The sequence below is a fragment of the Pristis pectinata genome, chromosome 27 (assembly GCF_009764475.1).
Source record: "Pristis pectinata isolate sPriPec2 chromosome 27, sPriPec2.1.pri, whole genome shotgun sequence".
NCBI lineage: Eukaryota > Metazoa > Chordata > Chondrichthyes > Rhinopristiformes > Pristidae > Pristis > Pristis pectinata.
Window position 1 is genome coordinate 15693970 of NC_067431.1, and position 15267 is coordinate 15709236.

The 15267-nt window shown below is 41.6% G+C and overlaps 1 protein-coding gene across 1 annotated transcript in view; it reads left to right on the forward strand.

Annotated features, from left to right (window-relative positions):
- Window positions 1-2232: 2232 nt before the first annotated feature.
- grik4 (glutamate receptor, ionotropic, kainate 4) overlaps window positions 2233-15267 on the forward strand; it is a 102227-nt gene continuing 89192 nt past the window's right edge. Inside the window, exons 1-2 of the mRNA XM_052040165.1 lie at window positions 2233-2393; window positions 14194-14322. Coding sequence (XP_051896125.1) covers window positions 14247-14322 — 76 coding nt within the window. The 5' untranslated portion in view covers window positions 2233-2393; window positions 14194-14246. The remainder of the gene's footprint in view (window positions 2394-14193; window positions 14323-15267) is intronic.

Consider the following 15267-nt stretch of genomic DNA (forward strand, 5'->3'; position numbering starts at 1 on the left):
CCAAACTTTCTCATCTATATTTCAAATCCCTCTGTGGTTTTACCTGACTCTGTACATCGCCCATCATAGTAACCTCCTCCAGCTCCATAACCCTGCAGGGAAGCTGCACTCCTCCAATTCTGGCTTCTGATGCAAGCCCGATTTTAGTGCATATGTGCTTGATGATTGGCGTAGACTTGGTGCGTGCAAGAGGTGTTTCTGTGCTGTACAAGTCTATGACAGTTCTGCTGCTGCTGATGGCCCACAGTGCTTCAAGGATGCCTGGTACTGAACTGCCTGAACTGTTCTGAGTCTATCCCATTCAGCCCAATTACAGTGCCAAATGACATTATTGAGGATGCACAGGCTCTGCATAGCTATTTCTACTTTTTATTTATTTATTGGTACTATTTTAGATTTAGACATAATAGTTACTTCAGATCTAGATTAAATTTTTATTTAGCTTGATTTGAAATCAATTTGCAGATAATTAGATTTGTTTCTTATTTATTTAATTTCATTTAATTCTCTGTTTTATTATTTATATATTTCAGATTTTAATATAAAAAAATTGCATCATTTTAACATTAGTATCCACTATCTAATTAATTAATAAATCATATCTAGGGGATTAGAATTAATTCAATTTTTGACTTATATTAAGTCTTTGTATTAATTATATAATAAATCAAATGCTTTTCCTGAGAAAGGCCCTGGTCTAATTACCCTAACACCTACTTTTTTGTTTAAATTCAAATTACACATTGTATTCTTCTTGGTTTCCAAGTTTATCATGGCCTTGGGTAGTCCTTTTGCCTTCTAATACATCTTTTTATATTGCTTCCTCTGTTTAAGTTCTAGCCTTGCTCAATTATATGCAGCACAGATGCCGTTGTATATACCCCTGAGTATTGTTCTCACTGCTTAAGTAGTCCGATTGACAGATTTCCATATTTCTTGCTCCATCCTATGCTCCAACTGTACTTGGAGTTTATGTCATAACAACAATGACCCAGATTGCTACTAATATATTTTGTTTGTGTAATATCAACTGTATCTCCAAGAGTGTAGTTTTCACCGTACAACTTGGCTGAGGACAAGCTTATGTCTTGACACACCAAAGTCCACGTTAGGCAAAAATTGTAGAATTCAAATTACAATTCATTAGACCTCAGGCTGAGATGACAACAGACTGATATTAATCAGAGATGAATTTTAATGAAAGGCTAATATTAATTAAGAACAATTACTACTGTCATTTGGCCATCCGCAGTGCAATGTCAGAACAGCACCTTCTCTGTTTTTACATGATGATTTGTGTAGATATGTGACTTCTTCACACAGATACTAGTTTGTGCAATTTACTCAGTTCAGGTGACCTAAACTTCAACTGCTCCCGAGTAATAACAAGTGCACGGTGTTTTACACCAACTGTTCTGTGCTGAGCATGGAGACTCCTGGCTCTTACAGCAACCACGGTTCGATCACTAACCTGTTGGACCCCGCACATCCTCATGCCAACTATCCCGGCCTTGTGCATGCTTCTTCCATCCCCGTAGTCCCTGCACGTCCCCAGATCCCGCCGCAACACACACATCCCAAACAGACCCTGTAAGTGCCACGACCTCCCTGGAACCCCCTCACGGGCACCATCATCTTCACATCCTTTCTTCGGTGTTCGCATACAAGAACTTTCTACTCCAAACACCTTGCGCGTCCTCGTCAGCGGACGTACATCCTCACACGTTCCCTCCAACCTGTTAACCCTGACCCAAGTCAGTTCGATCCTCGGTTCCCCCTCCCTCTCCCTACGCACCTTCTCCCTTCCCTGCTCCTTAACCACTGTTTTCTCTCCCAACCACAATGTACAGAGTCCACCTTCCCCTCCTCTCCCCCACCCCTCCCTCGCTGCAGCCTTAACGGCGCCGCGCGTTTTGTGAGTGTGGTGACTCTCAATGTGAACATGGCCTTTCCGCTTGGTGATGTGTCATAGCTCTCCGCTGGGGTCCATTGGACAGGCAGCGCTTGCTGCTCCGTGTCTTTCCCAGGCATGGCTTTAGGGGCAGTATTTCCTTTAGTTTTGACGCCTATGCCGCTTGAATCCTAATTTGACTCTCGGCGCGGTTTAGACAGAATGTTAACCCTGGGTTACAGCCGCTCGCCTTTGCCTCAGTTCCACTCTGTATATATACATTTGCTGATTTTTGAACGTCGCCGCCGGTTGAATATTTTGTGCAAATTGCGGCTCGGCGTTTGATTTTTGAGAGTATTGATGACAGACTGATTTCCCTCAATCCGATTCCAGGGCGCAAGAGCGGAAGAAAACATTGGAATTACTATTAACTCTTTGCAACATTCATTAACCGTTTGGTCCAAGTTTTCTGAAAGGGATCGATGTTCTGTTGAGACTATTGGTGAGTGGATTTGTTTCTTACTGCGGAACGCGTTACTTGCTGCCTTTTGGGGGACTTGTGTCAGTCTAGGTTACCTTTGCATTAATTGGAAGGAATCTGCTGGCGAGGCCGGGACTTTGCAGATATCCTTGTATTTTTCAACCGAAACGAACAGCAGTTTACAATTTTCGGGTACTTCAAACCTCGCTGATAATAGGAAGTCGACAGTGCGCGCAGCATCATTCCGTTAAACTGATAAATTACACCGAGATCACTTATTTTTGCACAGTGCGCTTGGTTGGCCGGTTGATGGTCCTTCCGCTGGTTGTAATCTGGACTGAGCATTCACTGGGTACAATAAGAGTCACAAATCGGCAGCACTTGAATGAATTTTGCAGCCACACTTCGCCGTCATATCCGTTAGAGATCCCAGTGTTAGCGTTCACCAATCTCCCCGATTTAATTCAGGGGCGCACACACGTGCTGAAAGACAAGGGTCCAGACCCTGGGCTAGTCCACAAATAACCTCAATGCAGCCAGTTGAACGATGAGCCACCATCATGTTAACCAAAACAAATTAGTTGTCATCTCAGCTACATATGGCATTGTTATTAAAATGTCAGACTTTGTTTAATCTGCACATGTCGCACTTTTGCATGTTTATGTGCTTTATCTTTTTGTACAAGGGTTTAAAGCTGTGTAATTAATGCTTCACTGTCGATCGTGACTGGGGGATAAAAAGGAGCTTTAATATCTGAACGGTTCTTGTGGGAGGACGATGAAGACCTTGGCGGAGGGGGGAAATGGAGGTGGTGAGGGAGAAGAGCTGTTGGGGTTGGGGGAGGGGCTGTTGGAGTTAAGGGGTGGTGGTTGTGGGCCTGTTTCACCTGATGGCTTCACTGAAAATCATTGTGGCCTTGGTATCTGTCATAGGTTGCCTTGTGTGACACTGAACTGTACGGGATCCTGCCATCTTTAGAATATGAGACCCAACAATTTCTAATGTTGGTTCTTCCTTTGTTGCAGATAAGAATTATTTGCAGGAGTTACATTAGTGCTAGCAATTGAATCAAAAATAGAAATGTCATTGTGAATAATGAACATTGCAGCCGTTTATAGTTACTGAGTCATGAATGGCAAGAAAAAGTGTTTTTTTTAAATTAAACCAATGCACAGATCCATGTTATAGTGTTTTTTAAAAAAACCTTTATGTGCACTGAATCTTCCTTTAGATCACAATGAACTCTGGTCTAAAGTTACAAAAACTAGTTTGCTACTCTATTGATCTCCAGTGACCCAAAATTGTTGTTTTCCCCATGTGTATTCTACATTACTTCTGCTTGTTGTCTAGATGTGTTTGCTCTTTGTTGCTGCTTTTGGGCACTTTCACAAATATGTCCAGTTGCAGTTTAGGCACCACCAAGTTTTACACTTTATGTATTATAAAATAATATATTTACCTTCTACTTTTATCTTGAGAGAAAAAGTGAATGTTTATTACAGTTTTGGTCTAATTAGTTGGAACAGGGGGAAGTATTTACTGTTCTTTGAAATGCTATATCAACCCCTCTGAACTCTCTCCTGATTTATTATGTTGTATGGGATAAGTTGTACATTGGTACAGCTTCCTCTGCAGCAGTGCATCCTGCGATTGGTGAAGTGCGAAGGAATACCTAGCATTGATCTTACTTGAACCAGTTGGTTACAAGGCCGGGAAATGGCATTTAGATTTACAGGCAGAGGGGAAGGAAAGATAGGATCTGTAGCCAAGAAAAATAAAACATACACTGGTGGAGAGGAAAAGGCAAAGAGATAGAAAAGAAAATGAATTGAGGAAGGAAATGTTGAGTATTGGTGGTCCTATAGGAATGCTCCATTCAGGAGTAATAGATAACACTGGAAATTGTAGCAAAGGAAAAGACTGTTCTGCCCTCTGGCATTTACTGTGTTTCCAGCTCCGCAACTGTACTTATCTGCCATAATCCATTTTTATTGCCCATTCTCTATTTTCCTTTTCCCTTAGCAGATATACGTCCAGTTCTCTTCTAAATTATGAGATTCCTGATTCAATACCACATTAGTAAGGCCTAAATTCTAATTATCCTTTCTATTGAAACCTAGTTTTAGTTCATTTTTATTCTTTTTATTGATAATATCCTTTTACTACAAGTTGGCAACCGAGAACTTTTGCTAATCACTCTTTCATAATTTTGAAAGAGCTGATTAGATTCCTGCCTTAGCCTTTTATGTTCTGGTGAATAATATATTAAAAAAATTTATTGAATGCCTTTATGAGTGCAGATTCTTGAACTATTATTATTCTCTTGAATCATTCCTGTATTGTTTGTATGTCTCCAGTATATTTTGAATAATGTGGCATCCAGAATACACAATACTCCAACTGCAGTCAAGCCAATACTTCGTGCAAATTCACTTACCTCAGTGTTTTAATGCTTAAACCGAAGAATGAAGCTTACCTTCTTTTGCTGGTCTTTCTCATACTCAAATCATTAAAGATTAATGTATCTGAATTCCTAGATTTCACAGATCTTCCATTCTGTTCAGTAACTCAACATTGTTTGTTTTTCCACAGCAGTTGTTCTTCACATTTCTTTCCACTGAAGTGCATCTGCTAACCTTTATACTTCTTCAACAATCTCTTGTACACTTCTTCGCAATTTGCCATATTAATTCAGTCAAAAGGTCATGCAATTTGAGCTTAATTTGCTAGTGGAATATAGGTTAAATTGATCCCTGTGAGTAAATGGTTATCAACCTGTTAATTAAACTGCTGCAGTATTTGTGATGTTTTGGCTCAGCCAATGGTGTTTGGTCAGAAGTTTCATGGTTGACCAAGTGATGATGAAGGAACAGCTGTGAATATCAGTGTAGGATGGGTTTGAGTTGTGGGGAATTTGGAGTTAGTAGCATTACTACTTTGAAACATTAGTACCATCAAGAAGCAACCACTTACCAAGAAACCTGCTCACTAGCACCAACTTGGAACCACTCATCACAGTCTTGATGCAGAAATGGCTGTAAGAGGTGAAGTGTCCTTGGGATTAAGATGTGATTCAGCAGACAAGGGTTCATTGTCAAAGAGAGGCTATAAGAGATTAAGAAGGAAAATTGCCAATTTCTGGACACAAAGGAATGTGAAGGTCACTTGTTGCAGCCACAGATCATTGTCATGAGAGTTCCTACAGACAGTATCCTTGGTTGAGTCATCTTCAGTTGCTTTATCAGTGACTGCTTAACTCTGTCAATAATTTGCTTCGCGTCCATCTGAAATTGGAAAGTAGGTCAGAATACAGGTCTCGTTGTTATAATGTTCGTTCTAGCCCACTAGAATGTAGTGTTTTATTTAGTCTTCATTTTCTAGCATGATTTTATTCTATACATACTATCAAGACCATTCATATTAATTTGATTAATGATGCCAGTTTAATTAGTACCATTTTTTCAAGAAATTGATTGTAGCTGATTAGAAGCAGATCAAATTGACAGAATATTTATTATAGAACCATAGAATCTTACAAATTTGGCCTCTTGAGTCTGTGCCAGCCTTTTGGTGGAAAAAAAACTATGATCCAGGCTTTACCCAATAACCTGGAAAATTAGTCCCAGTTAAATATATGTCCATTTGTCATTCTAAGGGCATAAAGAGCAGCATGGACATGGTGTCCCATTTCTGTGCTGTATGACTCTATGAATCTACCCCAGTGAAATCTGCTTCCACCATTCTTTCAGTTAGAATATTATCATCTTCTCAAAAACAAGATAGAAAACGAGAAGACAGGAAAGAAAGGTTTGTATTTTTGTGACACGTTTTACTTCTCCAAGATGATGTCCCAAAGAGCTTTTACAGATGTGGAGATATTTCTGAAGTGCAGCCATTGTTGTGATATGGGAAGTGCAGCAGTCAATTTGTGCATGGCAAGATTACACATGAGATAATTTAATAGTGTTCAGGTAATCTGTTTTTTAAATGTTGATTGAGGAATAATTATCACTCGGGACTGTCCTGATATTCAAAATAGTATTGAGGGATTTGTTGTACCCACTGACTGTGTAATGGTTTGTCAAAATGATTGCACTTCTAACAATGTAGCACTCCTTCAGTATTGCACTGGAGTCTCTGCCAGCATACTTGTGTTCATCTGTCTGGAACTCTCATCTCTACCTTGAACCCACTCCTTTGCAACTCGAGATGAGAGTGCTACCAACTGAGACATGGTTGATATTTCCAGTTATTTTCTATGACCTCTTGACTACTGATCACATCAAAGCGATCAATTTCTTCCTCTTTATAAATGCTCTTACAATGTGCAGCTAAATGCGTCCCTTTTTAATTGTCTCTGCTCTAAGTAGAGCAAGTCCAGGTACAATCTCTCCACATACTGTAAATAAAGTCCCTTATTCCCAGTATCAACCTTGTATAACTCAGCAGAGGCTTGGCTTGATAACTTAAAGTGTGCACTGCACACAGTACTCCATCTAGGTTATAATCAGTGATTTGTGAACACTTAGCATGATTTCCTGTGTTTCTGTTCAGTGCAGCTATTTAAAAAGCCAGGTATCTCATCTGTTTTTTAAGCCATCTTATTAGCTTGCCCTCATACCTTCAAAGGTTTGTCAATGTGCACCCATACTCCTCCATCCTCTTCAACATAGCTGCACAGTGGGATAATCTAAATTGCACTATGTCTGAAATCAATCTCTCTGAAATTGCATCTGCCCATTTCACCTGATTATCTACATGCTTGTGAAGTCACAAGTGTTCTCCTTGCAGTGTACTCCTTTGCCAGCTCTTGTGTCATGTGCAGAGTTCAAAGTTGTTCTCCACATACCAAAGAAGATGGCTAATACATAAAAAAAACTCAATATTCCTTTCTATAAAAAATGCATAATGCAACTTGACTGAAAGCAAATTATTGGAATCTCATACCTTTAAATATTGTCCAAAATTGTGAGATTATAGATTATATACAGGGGATTTTTGAAGTTTTACTTCTGAGGCAACTTGTCATGGAAAATTTATACCTTTTTTGATTTAAACTTTTTAAAGCTTACACGGATCACTAGTAATGTTTTGTCAATGTCTCAGCGATAAGGATGATTCCTTATTTGATTGACAGTAATTAACCTCTGAAGAAACTTTGTTGAGGAAGTACACTATTTTTAAAAATTCTAGTTATAGGGGAGCAAGTGTTAGCCTGTAAACAAGTGTTTCTGTTAACAATCTGCATGTGCTTTAGACAGTCATAGAGTTGTACAATATTTCCATATTGTATGGCCCTTTGGCCCAACTTGTCCATGCCAACCAGGGTGCCTTTCTGAGTTAGTCCCATTTGCCTGCATTGGGCCCATGTCCCTTTAAATCTTTCCCATCCATAAACCTGTCCAAATGTCTTTTAAACATTGTAATTGTACCCACCTCCACCACTTCCTCTGGCAGCTCGTTCCGTATACCCATCACCCTCTGTGTGGAAAAACCTGCCCCTCTGCTCCCCTTTAAATCTTTGCCCTTTCACCGTAAACCTGTGCCCTCCAGCTTTAGATTCCCATACTCTGGGGGAGAAAGACTGTGCCCGTTCACCTTATCTGTGCCCCTTATTATTTTATAAACCTCTATATGGTCACCTCTCAGCCTCCTTCATTCAAAGCATCGGGATACAAAGATGAGTAGTACTGAAGAACACACAATACCTTATAGTTACAAAGAGTTGCATTATTGAATAAAGACAGTGAGTTGTCAATGTCCTTTCACTGTCTATAAATTAGACTTGTTGAGGTCATTACAGAGAGTGAAGTTGCCATATTACAAGATAACAGAAAGTAAATTTACTCCATTTTCCAAGGCTCGCTGCACATAAATGCCAAAAGATTCAATCCTTAGTGTGAACACTAAACACTCACAGCATCAGTGTTGCTCAGCCTCTGAAATTTATCCATTAATGTCAGTAGAATGAGTTTTGGAGGCAATGTACAATGTGCTGACACCACCATATAGTACGTTTAATGCTACTGATGGGGACAAACTTCTAGGAAGCACTATATTCCTCAACTTACATCAATACAGCACTGCAGCAGAGTAGGGCTGACTGCTGATTGCTGAGCTTCAACATAGATTGCTTCGTCTCCAATGAGTAATTGATTCAACAACAGCAACAACCTGCAGTTATTTTAATATAGTAAAACATCCCAAGGCACTTTATAGGATTAAGTAATTTTAGAAGAAAAACTCCAGGAGAAACGAGATAAGGATGTGATGTCTGCTGGATGGGATGTCAAGATGCAACATAAGGTTCCATCAATGCACCCGTGATACGGCAGAGTGAATTGAGCATAATTACCTTAGTCTAATTGAAAAGTGATGGCTTAGGTAGCTGTGATGTGGTTAGACCATCAAAGAAGTAGATGAGCAAGCAACATATGGCTCTGTCACTGCTGTCAGAGGGACCACGGTGATCGGATTTTATGCATTGCTGCTCATGATTGCTTGCTGAGTCATATGTGCATTTTGCATCGAGGATCTCACTACTGAATGAATTGTCCCAAGTGACCAGCTTACATCAGTGTGGTTAGGAAGCACAGGTCTGCTGGTTTTCCAGGAGCACTGGAGATTTATGTGAATCCATGTTGCCTTTTGGACACCTGAAAACAGTTCAGTGCCCTGTGACCCATGGACCTCTTTATGTCATTAATGCGCTGTTTATATGTGACTTCCTACAAGAAGTTGGAAAATTGACCAGTTGGGCTGAATGGCCTGATTTTGTGCTGTACATTTTAAAGCTGTGTTTACAGGGCTAGCATTTATTGTCTGTCCAAAAACATCCTAGTGGGCTACGAAGTACTTTGGATGAACTCGGGGATATCCAATGCTGTCCTCATTTTATGGAAGCTATCATTACCACCATTAATTAAAGGGAAAGGAATTGATTTATAAGCCAGTTTCTCCATGATCAAAGCTAGTTTCTGCAGTTATGACAGGCAAGGTGATATCACCCACCAAAATAGATGAGAGTTCTGCCCTTTCTGCTCCTGATCTCCAATGGGCCTGCATAAAGCAGACTGCTCAGCAGCATTGTGAAGGTATTGGATGACGGTGCACTTGCTTTCAGTTGGGAGAGTGATAGTAGCTGCATGTCAATTTTTTTTAAATGATCCATCTGCAGTTAGAATGCTGTAGTAATTCTGGTCCCCTCTACCCCCAGCATTTTCCGTATTTCTGTAAGTTTCTTAAGTTTATTACAGATTTAGGATGGGTGAATGCCAGAACAAATCTTTGGTAGATATGTCTGACTGCCAAACTCCAGCAGGAATGCAATGGGTTAACTTTGAACAGTCGTCGTGGATTTTTAAAGATGGTTCATGCACGAGTTACTTAATTGCATTTTTTTAAGTAAAGCTGTGTTGGCAAGGGGAGTGCAATGGATGTTGCATTTTTTCAGAAGATATTTAATATGATGCCACAGAAGAGATTTGCTGTGGAAATTAGTACACACATCATTGTCCTTGCATATTTTGTAACTGCACAAAGAGGGAGAGGACCAGCAAGCAGGAAGTGAACACAAAGGGCAATATTTCCAAAGGTGGCTCTGGTTGAAGACCAGCATCTCCGTTAGTCTTGTGGACCCAATGGTCCCACTGTGTACTTCTAACCTAAAGGGGTAAAATTTTGTTTCTATGTTTTAAATTAATTCTAAATGATTAGAGGCTAGAATAAACGCTGCTTGAAAGGTCAGTGCAAATATCACTTATCCCAGATGTCAGCTCACCCATATAGTTATTCATAACGACAGGTGCAGGGACAGATAGCCATGGGTGGCAGAGACCAGTAGAGTGTGCACACTCTGCAGGTCCTAATGATGCAGTAGGCTCCTCTCAGGGTGTAACCTTGTGACCTGAGCAGGATATCTGGCAGATCATGTCACACCAGTGTTCCTGGAAGATAATTAGACTGCATAAATTGGCCTGCTGTGGACTAGAGTGAGTACCAGTCTGAGTTTCACTGGGTCCAGTTGAGACATCAAAGGGGTGACAAAATCACAGAATAAATCATGGTGAGTTCTCTGACAATTCTCTATGCAACTCCCCTTTAACAGGACACCTCCTGACTCCAAAGCATTTCTCCCAGCCACAGCTGAATGCAATCATCCATTCTCCTATTGACTTTACCACTCCCTCCATCCCACCCAGCTCTTTCCCAAGGTCATGGCCCAAGAGGGTAAGTTGCTGTGGAGGCATGAGTCGTGCCAGCCTCTCCACCAAGACACAGAATAAATTTCAGGTCCGCCTCACTCTTTCAAGGTTCAGTGACATCTACTCAGGCAATGGAGGGCAACACATCTTCATTCCTGTGTTTATGGTAGTTGGTACTCCTTCAGGATTCCAATGTAAAGCTATCGTGAAGCTATCAGGGATGCCAAGAGACAATACCAGTCCACAATCGAGTCCCAGATCAGCTGCCAGTTGTGGCAGGGCGTACGTGCTATAATGGGCTACAAAATGAAGTCGGACAGCATCGCCAACAACAACGCATCCCTTCCTGATGAGCTTAATGCATTCCGTGCACATTTGGAACAGAAGGGGATTGGAATGTCACCACCCACCCCGACAGCCTCCAGTGCACCTGTACCCTCAGTCACCATTGCAGACATCAGATTAGTCTTCCAGACAGTGAACCCACGGAAAGCACCTGGCCCGGATGGTGTTCCCAGCCGTATCCTCAGATCCTGTGCAGATCAGGTGGCGGGGGTATTTGCAGATATTTTTAACCTCTCCCTACTTCAGTCTGAGGTTCCCACTTGCTTTAAGAAGACCACTATCATCCTGGTACCTAAGAAAAATAATGTGCCTTAATGACTACCACCCGGTGGCTCTGACATCCACCGTCATGAAGTGCTTCGAGAGGCTGGTCATGGCACGCATCATCTCCAGCCTCCCAGACAACCTCAACCCATTGCAATTCACCTACCTCCAAAATGGGTCCACAGCGGACGCCATCTCCCTGGCCTTACACTCACCTCTGGACCATCTGGATAGTAAAGACACCTACTTCAGACTATTGTTTATTGACTACAGCCTTGCCTTCAATACTATAATTTCAAGCAAACTCATCTCCAATCTCCTAGACCTAGCACTCAACACCTCCCTTTGCAATTGGATCCTTGACTTGCTGACCAACAGACTGCAATCGGTAAGGAACAGGCAGCAGCACCTCTGCCACAATTATCCTCAACACAGGTGCCCCACAAGGCTGCATCCTCAGCCCCCTACTCCTTATACACTCACGACTGTGTAGGCAGATTCTGCTCTAACTCCATCTACAAGTTTGCAGATGACGCCACCGTCGTGGGCCGAATCTCAAATAACGATGAATTGGAGTACAGGAAGGAGAAGGTGGAGCAGTGTCATGACAACAACCTTTCCCTCAATGTCAACAAGACAAAAGAGCTGGTCATTGACTTCAGGAAGGGGGCGGTGTACCAACGGTGCTGAGGTCGAGAGGATTGAAAGCTTGATGTTCCTAGGAGTGAACATCACCAACAGCCTGTCCTGGTCCAACCACGTAGATGCCACAGCCAAGAAAGCACACCAGCGCCTCTACTTCCTCAGGAGGCTGAAGAAATCTGGCATGTCCCTTTTGACCCTCACCAATTGTTATCGATGCACCATAGAAACTATCCTATCCAGACGCATCATGGCTTGGTATGGCAACTGCTCTGCCTGAGACTACAAGAAATTGCAGAGAGTTGTGGACACAGCTCAGCAAATCACAGAAACCAGCCTCCCCTCCATGGACTCGTGTCTACACTTCTCACTGCCTCGGTAAAGCAGCCAGCATAATCAAAGACCACACCCACCCTGGACATTCTCTCTTCTCCACTCTCCCATCAGCCTGAAGATACAAAAGCCTGAAAGCGCAAAGCACCAGGCTCAAGGACAGCTTCTATCCCACTGTTATAAGACTATTGAATGGTCCCCTAGTATGATAAGATAGACTCTTGACCTCACAGTCCACCTCGTCTTGGCCTTGTCCTTTATTGCCTGCCTGCACTGCACTTTGTCTGTAACTGTAACACTTTATTCTGCATTCTGTTTTTGTTTTCCCTTGTACCACTTCAATGCACTGTTGTAATGAAATGATCTGTATGGACGGCATATAAAACAAAGTTTTACACTGTACCTCAGTACATGTGACAATAAATAAACCAATTTACCAGTGACTGAAAAAAGAACTTCAGTGAATCATTGACCTGAAATGTTAACACTTTTCTTTTCTCCTTCGATGCTGCCCTGAGCTGTTGGGTATTTCCCGCACCGTTTTTGATTTTATTTCAGATTTTGAGCATCTGAAATGTTTTGTTTTTATAGGTTTCAAACAATCCTTTGTGTGAATTTTGGCACTACTTGACTTTTCAATCAGCAAGTCAGCATACAAAGAGCTGGGTACAAGCCTCCTGCTCTTCGTTCAATACAGCCCATCATACACTTGAAGGACAGCACCATATCTCCTGCCTGAGCAGATTGCCATCTCGGAACTTGATATTGATTTCAATAACATCAGATAACCAGACTTTCCTGTTTGCTTCAGAACAGACCTGATCTAATGTAAGTCATCCACCTGTAACATTAACTCAGCTCTTCTCCCTCCTCCTGATTTGCTGGGTATTTCTAGCATTCCCTTTTGATTTCCAGCAACTCCTCTGTTCTGTACCTCACAGTTTCAGTATGTTCGTTTATTTGGTTTTTCTTTTTAACTGCCTTAATTCTTTTAACTGGACAGCTCCAGAAGTATTGTGATAGCAGAACAATCTTGGTCTCCCACCATTGCAAAATAATTCCTTTGTTCTCTTCACCCCTTTCCCAAACTTAAAATGCAATTGTGTTCATACTCTTCCATATTTCATGACCGGTCATCGACCTGAAATGTTAACTCTATTACTCTCGCCGTGATGCTGCCTGACCTGCTGAGTATATCCAGCATTTTCTGTTTTCATTTCAGATCTCCAATGTCTGCAATGTTGTGCTTCTAATGTCACCTGGTTGTTGCTGGAAAACAGTGTAATTATCTGGCTGACACAACACCCTAGCAACCCAGTCGGTGGCACAGTAGTGCAGTTAGAAGAGCCACAGCCACAGAGCGCCAGAGATCCGGGTTCAATCCTGACCTCGGGTGCTGTCTGTGTGGAGTTTGCACATTCTCCCTGTGACCATGTGGGTTTCCCCTTGATGGTCCGATTACCTCCCGCATCCCAAAGATGAGCACGTTAGCAGGTTAATTGGCCGCTGTAAATTGTCTCTAGTCTGTAGATGAGTGGTACAACCTGGGCTTAGTTGATGAGAATGTGGGGAGAATAAAAAAGAATTAGTGTAGGATTAGTATACGTGGATGGTTGGTAGTGGCATGGACGTTGGCCCAAAGGGGCCGTTTCTATGCCATATTCCCTATAAATCTCTATAACCTTTTATACCTCCTGTAAATGCACTTTGTTTTAAAACACAACACTTAAATCATTCCCAGTTTGTTTTTTATGGAAATAATTGATTTAAAAAAATTTAAATTGGGCATTGGCCAAATATTCCTTTTAGATTCTCCCTGATATTGCTGGACCTGTTAACGTAAGAAAGCAGGGACCAGATTATGCTCTCCTGTGATGTTGCAAGAGTCATTTTGTCATTGCTGAGGTAGAAAGTAACTGCCAGTACGCCTGAAACATGATGCACTACCATCAGCCGAAGGTGTAAAGGAAAGTGAGCCAGTAAAGACGGTTTGTTTTATTTTCTTCAAAGCTTCATTTCTTCTCTGTCCCAGGTGGCTGGGATCCGGCCAGAGCAAGTAACAATCTCCATGTGGAAGGACAGAAAATGCTGCACTTCTTGATATTGCTGGTCTTTTTATCTTTAAGGAAAAGCTCTGAATTCCCACATTCAGTCCGAATGGGTAGGTATGATCCCTCACAATCTTTCTTATTTTGGAGCTTTGTGAAAGAAAATATTAATTGTTCCAGGTTTTTGGAAAGTTGCAAATGGAAATTGTATTGAATGGCCCAGAACTGGTGTGTGTTGCGCAGTGCCTTTCTTGTTACTGTGTCGATCTTAACTCTGGAAAGGATAAGAGAGGAGGGCTAATTAAGTCACCTGGAAATCCACCCCCTTCTCCAGAAATGACACCAGACTATCTTAATTCCTGAGTCTTATTTAACTCAGCAAGAAATTAGTGGATATACTGTGAAATGATTTGGCTCTGTTGACACAGTGTGGGTGGAGGGATTTGCTTCAGGACTACATTGTTGGGATCTTGCTTTTAGGAAAGGGAGTGCTGAGTTCTTGCAAGATCTAAAGATCTCTTCTGCAATCCGCCAACTTCCATCCCTTCACTCTTCTACCCCTACACCTCTGCAGCCTTGCACTGTTGTCTGACAAGGGAAAGGAAAGAAACCCTTCCCTTTTAGCTTTTTCTACCTTTAGGATCTGATCATATTTCAGAAGGACATAGGACCAGGATTAGCTCCTGAAGCCTGGTCTACCATCCAATGTCTGACCTACAGCATGCATCCATCTACCTGCCTCGGTACTTTGTTCCTTACTATCTTTGTCTGACAAACATCTAATAATCCCACTCTAAAATTTTGAATCAACCTCCAGTCTTAACAGACTTTGGGAGAGAAAGTTCCAGGTTTCCATTACACAACAAAGTTGTTCTTGACATTGCCCTTGAATGGTCAATCATAATTTTATGGTTATGCCTCCTTGTTCAGGATGCCTCTCCAGGGTATACAGTTTCTCTCTGTATCCCCTTATCAATTCTTTTAATGATCCTAAAGAATTATGACTTTAAGCTTCAGTATGCAACGGAATACAAAGCTAGTCTACGGGATCTCTTCCC